The sequence below is a fragment of the Lutjanus erythropterus genome, chromosome 2 (genome assembly GCF_056507025.1).
Source record: "Lutjanus erythropterus isolate fLutEry1 chromosome 2, fLutEry1.hap2, whole genome shotgun sequence".
In the NCBI taxonomy this organism is placed as follows: Eukaryota; Metazoa; Chordata; class Actinopteri; order Lutjaniformes; family Lutjanidae; genus Lutjanus; species Lutjanus erythropterus.
The window spans coordinates 25,085,658-25,094,286 of NC_139318.1; the positions used below are offsets into that span (position 1 = coordinate 25,085,658).

The 8,629-nt window shown below is 42.1% G+C and overlaps 1 protein-coding gene across 2 annotated transcripts in view; it reads right to left on the reverse strand.

Moving 5' to 3' along the window:
- The window catches only part of crocc (ciliary rootlet coiled-coil, rootletin), a 30,374-nt gene extending 21,745 nt beyond the window's left edge, over window positions 1-8,629 (reverse strand). The window contains exons 1-12 of one of the 2 annotated variants that reach the window (XM_084734302.1): window positions 8,440-8,629; window positions 4,695-4,821; window positions 4,459-4,604; window positions 3,305-3,496; window positions 3,137-3,220; window positions 2,960-3,051; window positions 1,975-2,140; window positions 1,773-1,879; window positions 1,439-1,666; window positions 1,251-1,341; window positions 458-544; window positions 185-382 (exon numbers count right to left, since the gene is read on the reverse strand). In XM_084734302.1, coding sequence (XP_084590428.1) covers window positions 185-382; window positions 458-544; window positions 1,251-1,341; window positions 1,439-1,666; window positions 1,773-1,879; window positions 1,975-2,140; window positions 2,960-3,051; window positions 3,137-3,220; window positions 3,305-3,496; window positions 4,459-4,593 — 1,380 coding nt within the window. In that variant the 5' untranslated portion in view covers window positions 4,594-4,604; window positions 4,695-4,821; window positions 8,440-8,629. Of the gene's footprint in view, window positions 1-184; window positions 383-457; window positions 545-1,250; window positions 1,342-1,438; window positions 1,667-1,772; window positions 1,880-1,974; window positions 2,141-2,959; window positions 3,052-3,136; window positions 3,221-3,304; window positions 3,497-4,458; window positions 4,605-4,694; window positions 4,822-5,407; window positions 5,603-8,439 lie in introns of those variants that run through there. The other variant, XM_084734294.1, reaches the window with a different exon arrangement.

The window sequence follows — 8,629 nt, forward strand, 5'->3', positions numbered from 1 at the left end:
ATGGTAGCATGACACCACTGGGTGTAAATGAGAAAATATCAGCATTATAATCGGCATTATTTTTGTGTTTTGAACAACATCACCAATGTGCTATCTTCCTGAAACAATTACTAAACAGTGTGCTACATGAGGGGTTAGTGTGCGATTCTTTATCATACAGAGGGTTTAAAAATTGACATGTCACCTGCAGCTGGAGTGTCTTGTTTGTGACCGCAGAGCGCAGAGAAGACAATGCAGAGTCAGAGAGAGGAGCCAGCGAGGAGGGCCGAGACGGGGAGGACGACCTGCGAGGGGAGGAGGAGCGGCGGATCAAAGCAAGCAGCGGCGCTCCAGAGTTGTCCTGGTCTGCCTCTGATGATGACTCTCCATCTGACAACACCGTCTGATAAAAGAAAATAAAAATGAATCACTTCCATCTTCATGATGAAAAACCGAGTGAATGTGTGTAACCGTTTACCTGAGCGATGTCCCGCAGAGTGTCCAACAGCATCTCAGACTGAGTTCTCATCATCTGCATGTCAGTCTCGTCATTACCACTCTGCTCCTGGAGGAAATTGAGCAAAATGAAGCACAAACCGCAGAAGGAGGAAGATCAATGCAAATGGCCACTAAAAAACACTACAGCCTTAAATGATGAGGCTGGATTTTTTCTTTATTTTTCTTATTTCTGATATTATATTTCTTTATTCTCTCAATACTTTCTGACTACAGCGCTGTATGTGCCCCTCTACCACGTTAATTCATTCCTACTGAAGACATGCAGAAATCCTTGAAAACAGGTGAAGATTATATAATTTCATTTTTAAATAAGGCTTAGAAAATTCTAAAATTCTCTCGCATAGTCTTTAGTTAGCTAAGCTGCAGAAGGTAACAGGCCTTTATTAGAAGCAGGCTTGTATTAGAGGCAGGTCTTCATTTCTAATGTCCTCTGTTTGACAAGCGTAATTGGTCATATTGTAGCAGTGAAATGAGAGACAGAAAGCACTGAAGCCTTGTTTTGTTTTTGATGCACTCCCGTTTGCCCTGAATTACTGCATTACACTCTTACAAACTCAACACTTTCTGTATAAATTTCAAATTAAAAGCTGTTTCAAGGGATGGGACAGGTTAATTATTAGGTAGTGAGAGACCGATCCAAATAAACAGTGTGTGTTCATGGTAATAAAGGAACTTGTCATCCAGAGCAACAGAGAGCTATTTGTTTTTATTTATTTTTAAGTTTTAACAACAAGCAAAAATCAGCCTCTCACCTCAAGCTTCCTCATCAGTGCGAGAGTTTCTCTGTCTTTCTCGTCAATTTGGCCCTTTAGTCTCTCACACTCTCGCACCGAGTCTGACAACCTGCAAGTTGACACAATAATAACCATTAAAAACAAATTCATAAAAATGTTATTTAATTAATAATAACTTATGCAGTAAGTTAAATTCAGTCACTGACCTGATGTTGAGCTCACTCCTCTCTGCGTCTGTCCTGGTTTGCAGATTCATCATCTCTGCCACTCGCTCTCTCAGCTGCTGCTCCAACTGAACCCGCAGAGCTTTCTCCCGTTCCAGGGCCAGAGCTGCTCCTCCCTCCCGACTGTGCAGGGTGGCCGACAGACCTGAACAGGACACCTGAGCAGAGTGAGACACTCGAGCCAGCTCGGTGCGCATGTCCGACAAGTCCCTGAGATTGGAGAGAGATCGACAGAGAGGGCAAAATGTCCATACCATCAAATCAAGTCACAACACAGAGAATAGCATAATTTAGTTTACACATTGCTGATGTTAACCTTTCAGTAGCACTCTTCATTTCACAGACGTGCCTCCGAAACCCGACCACTTGTCGCCATAGCGTCAGCAGGCGACTGTGTTCACTACTGAAGTAACTGTGGAAAGACTGAGAGACAGAAATAACAATTAATAACAATTACCTTCACATTTTTCTTCATTTGAAATGTTTTATTGTTTCGTAAGCATCCCTCTCTGACACACCTCTTCTTCTCTCCTCCAGTCAGACTCCTTTTGTTCCAGTTCCTCCCTGGCTTTTGTCCAATCAGCAGTGAGCCTGCGGATGTCCTGGCTGAGAGCCTCATTGGCCAGGCCAGCCTGCTCCAGCTGCTCTCGCAGCATGGCATTCACCGCGGACAAACTGCTGCTCCTGAAAACACAACGATGAAACACACAAGAGAAAAATAATTAACATTGAGTGAGCAAGTCAGGTAAAAACAATGTGATATCTGAGAATTAACCATCCATAAATCCCAGTGAAATGAGAATTTCTCCAATGGCATATACGCCAAAAAAGGTTTTGTAGTCTAGGTTTATTTCCACAGTACGTGGCACACTGAATATGTGCAATAGTGCTGGCCTTGTCCGTGACTTCCCATTCGGCCCAAAGCCTTCACAACGTGATGACATCAAAGGTTTTCAAATTGGTTTTCTCAGCTCTAGGAAGATTTTTCCTAATATAAAACCTTAACAGAAATTGGAAGCGTCAATAGTTGGTAGCCAGTTAAATCTAATAGATCAAAAAGCAACATAATTACCTAGCGTCAGTTTTTAGCTGGCTAGTTAACTAGCATTTTGCTAACATCAACTAATTTAAGATATGATTATGTAATATTTTGTTAGCATATAGCACAGGCTTTCTCAGTACAACAAACAACAAGGGAGAAAGGTTGTGTCTAGACGGGAACCCTTGATTTGTGAAACTGAGAATGAGATTTGTAGGAATTGTTAATTTATTGTGTGGCAATGCTGTGGTTGAAATCTGGGTAGGTTTAGGGACCGAAAACGCTCGGTTAGGGTGAGAGAAAGATCATGGTTTGGGTTAAAATGACCACTCTTGCAAGATTTTTCACAGGTCTGAGGTTCCCCTCAAGAGCCAACCAGTTAACCACCAGAAGCAAAAAGGAACAGGATTCAGGAAGGATAAATTCTCGGCGATGTATGTGACGTCTTTCATGCAGTCAGTCACCTCTGTTGTTCTTCTTCCAGACGGATTAAAGCGTCCTCCAGGTTGCTGCTGGATTCATCTTGATGGCGACCGTTTGATGTTCCACTGTCACCCTACACAGAAAGATTTTATTTTTAAAGTGCTATTTGTGAAAAATTAATATCGATGTGGATAAATCAATCGATAAACACCACTCACACTCAGCCGGTGTTTCTCCAGCTCTGAGGATCTCTCCTGCAGCATCTGCTCAACATCCCCACACCTCTTTTTGTATTGAAGCACCTGAAAAAGCAGAAAAGCTATTACTGATCTGTATCACCTGGATGACTCCATCTCGGCTAAAGACTACAATAAAAACAAACATACCTTAGCCTGCAGCTTCTGCACGAGCTGCGCCTGCCTCTGCTGACCCTCCTGGTACGCAGTGAGTTTACGCTTGTAGGCCGCCTGCTCCTCATCCAGCCGGCGGCGTAAATCCACATTCTGCTGCGCCAGGCTACGTGACTCAGGTGAATCATGGTCCCCGTCTCCTGTCTCAAAACGTAGCGCCTGCTCCAGCTGTGGACGTAATTAAAAGTAAGAGGCAGGGGGTGATGTTTAACTTTACACACACATATTTCAGTGATGTTCACAGGTCGACTCAGAGCTGCCATGCTGTGAATTTAGCTGAACACCTGCATGTACTGTAAATCCCAACATAGTATTTGAGATCAAGAGTTTGTTCTTGACCTTGGAAACAGCAGTTTATTGTTCTGGAGCTTTCTATCATATCACATAAGCTTCCTCATCAAATGGGTCTACAAGAGACTTGATGTTCATCAGTAATCAGCACTTTTACCTGAGTCTTTCTTCTGAATCTGTACCTCTACTAGAGTAAAGAGTGTGTGTACTTTTCCCACCTCTGATAATTAACGAACCATTTACTAATTATTTACTTTGATCTCTTTCAACCCAACCGGTCACAGCAGATAGATGTTTTTAGTCTTTAACAGAGTTTTGCAGCAGACCTTATTTAATCAAACTTCGTCTGACTCGTCTTCTGCTTTCGGATGCAGACCTGTGTGTTTCTTTTAGTAATGTTCAACCCAAAATCAGATGCAGAGCCCACCCACCCAACACTACACCTCCTCTAGTCTCCCCTGAAGCCCCTGTTTATAGTCACCCTGGGTGACAGACGCCATGGCAACATTCCACTTCAGTTCATTCCAGCCCCCATCACCTGGGAGACCAGCAAATCTCAGACAAAGAAAGACCAAGAAAATACTGAAATGGGAAAAGGGGGAAAGAGCCACAGCATTCCCTCTAGGTGTGTATAACCTTGAGGATTTTGAAAGTGTCGCAGTTTTACTTTTAATGGCGGACATTAGTCAGTCATAAGTAGAAACCATTATACTTGACTGGGACGTTAAATCACAGTCATGCCTAGTATCTCGCTCTAATTCTCAGCTCACTGTTTCCACCCTGCCTTTTCCACCTCATCATCAGTTGCTGCTTGTTGTTGTCTCGGTATCTCTCCTTACCCTCTCACTAATTGCACCATACTTGATGGCGAGCTCGTCTCGGTCCGCTCGGCTGTGAGCTAGCAGGTCCTCCAGCCTCGCCAGCTCTCCCTGCAGCACTCGGTTCTCCTCCTGGAGGGACATGACCGAGGACATGGCTCCAGCCGCTGAGACAGAGAAAACGATTAGGTTAGACAAAGAAAATGGTTAAAAAACATACATTTGATATGATGGGAGAGCAGATTGTGGCAACTCACAGCTTTCGCTGAGGTTTTTTGTGACAATCTCTCGCACTCGTGCTGGCAGACATGTAGGGGGGGCGTCCGGTGAAGGGCCTCGGACGGTCAGCCTCTTCTCCTCAGACAAAACACTCTCCTCCAGCCTCTGACGGACAAAATACAAGTCATTTAGTGAAAACTCTGGTGACAATTACAACAAATACAGAGAAAAGTTCCATATGCAGGCAGTGACAACAATGCATGATGAACTAGGGCTGCAACTAATGACTAATAATCTGATGATTATGACTGATCTGTAAAATGTCAGAAAATAGTGAAAAATGCTCAGCACAATTTCCAGAATCTCAAAGTTGCATCTACAAATTGCATCTTTTGTCCAACAGTCCAAACCTCAAAGAGTCTCCATTTACAAAGAAAAGCAGCAAATCCTCACATTTAAGAAACAGCATCAAGAAAATGTTTGACAAGTTTGCTTAGAAAGAAAAAGAATTTGGCAACTAATTTCCTTTCAGTTGTTGCAGCTCTAAAATAAATTCAAAGATGATGATGACGATGATGATGATGATGGTGTGCCACAACAGCCCAACTGCGTGATAACAACACAACACTGTCCTCCAACACAGACAAACACTGACAGAAGCCAGCAGCAGCTTCATCTGTCACATTAAACACTGCTGTGCTGTGGGTTCAACAGGCGGTGTGCGGACGGAGGCAGGCCCGGTGTAGCTCACCTGTATCACGGACTCCAGTTTGTTGGAGTCGGTGTCTGAGTTTTCCGCAGCGCTCATCGCGGTGGCTGCAGATATTTAAAATCCTCCTCCAGAGAAAAGGATTAACTCCGAGTAAACGCTGTGTCCTCACAGGCTGAACTGACCGTCTTTTGCTTGTCAAGCACGAAGATGAACAAAGTTCGCGACCTGGAGCTGCTTTCGACAAAGTTAGCTGACAGAGGAGCAGAGAGCGTCCGTCCTGTCGCCTCCTCCTCCGGTGAGTTTCAGGCAGACACAGATTGAGGACAGCGGGATTAGTAGGGTTTAAAATGCGCACACACCCCCTCCACCTCCACTCTCACTGACTCACTCAACACCCTCCAGACCACGACACAGACGAGCTGAAATAAAACTTTTATAGTCCTTACGGTCACACAAGTACAATGTTTTGACCATCATTTTCCTTTTGTGTCTTTTTAAGTTGCAGAGGATGAATTTCTTTAATCGATAAAAAAAAAAAAAAAAATCAAGAGTAGAGTAGGGGAGATCAGGATATTTTTTTAAAGCGTCATCTTGGACTCTGGGAAATACTGATCAACATTTTGACCATTTTCTGAAAGGTCAGACATTTCATGGAACAAACAACTAATCGATTAATTGAGAATATAATCAACTGATTAATCGATGATGAAAGCAATTAGATGCAGCCCTAAAAACACTATATAAGCCAAAATAATTTCACCATATTTTATATTGAGGTAATCCAATATAGTAACGTAAAGTAATCAGGTTACATTACTTTAAAACTGTAATACTTAGATTACATTTTTAACAGGTAACTGTATTGGAATGCATTTTTAAAGTAACCCCCCCTAACTCTGTATAAGTTATGGTCAGACAGGTCACCACTGTAAGTTGCTGGTACCAACAATCCCACTGAGAAACAACAGACAACTGTGCAGCTTTAGCTTGACTTGCAGGGCCTGATCAACCAGCTTTAAGGCCCCAGGGCAAAAATTCTGAGCTGTGGGGCCTCACATGCTCCCCAACTTAGTTTGGTTAAAATACTGCTATAAATCATATTTTTTAGAATAATAATGTGAAAGTGGTCACTCGTATTGACGATCTACAGAAAATTATCTCTACACTTTAGAGAGCTTTAGAGTGAGTTCAGCTGATTATTTAGCTGTCCGACCCACAACTTTACACTTTTGGTTCACTTTCATTGCTCCCATAAACCCCTTTTACACTAGAAAAACCCCCCCCGCATTTCATATATATTCTTCACAATTTAAAGATCTATGATATTTTGTTATTGAAAAGCTTTAATGATGAAGCAGCAGAATCAGGAAATGTTGGGTTTTTAGGCGATGAAAATCTTACATTAATATATTAAAATATTAATACACTCAAACACACCTTTGTCTTCAAGGTAAATAAAAATGTGTGGCACCTATTTAGATACTCTATTGATCATTTACATGAAGGTTTTCAAGATAAAACTGCCAAACAATCTCTGATTCAAGCTCCAAACTGTTTGTGTTTTGTGATAATAAACATATATGTATGTATGTATATATATATACGTATGACATTTTCCAGACTAAGTGGTGAATTGGCATTCAAGTAAGGCAAGTAAGAAGCAGCTCAGCTGTTTGCTGAGCCTCTTCTCTCCTACTATTAAAACATTTACCATGCAGCATGCCTATAATGTTATAAAAACCTTTTTAAGGTTAAATGTTGTGTATGGAAGCATTTGGAAATTCAGAACAATAATGATTTTCAAGTTTATAGACATGTGAATGTAAAACTGTGACAGAATCATTAAGCATGGGGGGTCTGCAGCTGGACTGAACTGCTTGTTTGGATGGATTGTCATAGTTACAGACAAGAGGATCATTGTGTCAATACCAGACCCCGGATCCAGCCATAACACACACACACAACCGTTGTTCTATACTTGTGAGGACCCTCATTGACAAAATGCATTCTTAACCCTTGAACTTAACTATCATAAGTGCATCTCTCACATAGGGTATAAATTCAAACTAGATCTCATGAGTATAGAAGTAGGTTAAATATAGAGGTAAAGAGCACAAGCACTCACAGAGCCATGTAAAACAATAATTTTAAGTTCAAATTGCCACCAATGTCTAGTTTAAAAAGTTAACCTTGTCTACTCTCTGTCACCACTCACAGTAAGTTTATTTTGTAACTAGAAATAATAATAGTTTGGATCCAGGTGCATTGGTATTGATAAAAATGGATCACAGAGATACTGCCAGTGTTGGAGTTTCGTTTCAGGTATTTAACCATTTTGTAAATAGTTTAAAAAAAAAAAAAGTCACAGCTTCATGATGATCACTAATGAGCTGCTGGATTTTCTTGTTGTTTATGATGTTAAACTAATCATGACCATAAGACCAATATGCTTCAGTCGTGTAAGATCTGCAGCGCCCCCAGCTGGCCTGTTAGTAGATGACTGGCACTGATTTCACTGTGTGAGATGTGTGAGCTCTATATCTGATGAAATTAACACCTGTTGATCTTTCATCTCCACAGCCAAAACAGCACAAACTCAGGACTTTTCGCTCCAGATGCATTATAACAGCCTTCATGTTTACAGCCAGTGATGCAGCCATAAACTAACTGCTGAATAAACAGTGTCTGATCTCTGGTCAGGAATCATCTTTAACGGCTTCCTCTTTATCAACTCACATAAAAGGAATTCATCACCAACATCCTCTTTATCTAAACACACCAGCCTGCAACTGCATGATTCAAGATACATCCAAAAGGAAACGCCCAAGTTTTCAAAAGTCTGTCAGGAGTTGGAGGCTGGAGGAGGAGGAGGAGGAGGAGGAGGGAGGAAGAAGGCGGTTATACATTAAACTGTACAGCAGCATCCGAGCAAATTCAACTGGTTAAGAATTAAGTGTTTCGCAGCAGAGACCGAGATCCAAACACAAACGCGCTGCTGTGGAAACACCAGCGTGGACATAAAACGCGTTGCTGTATGCAGCGATGTTCAGACACTTCCCTGTGTGATTTACCTCGAGAGATCAGTGTGATGAGCTTCATCCTGCCGTCCGTCCATTCTCCAGAGCGGGCTGTACCATCACAGAGGCGGAAACAAACCACATCCACAGCAGTTATTCATGTATCACCAGCTGCTGCTTGCGGGCTGTGTTGCCTTGTTCCGAAATCTCCTCCATGCTTTTTCCGGGGAGGGACTTCCAGTTC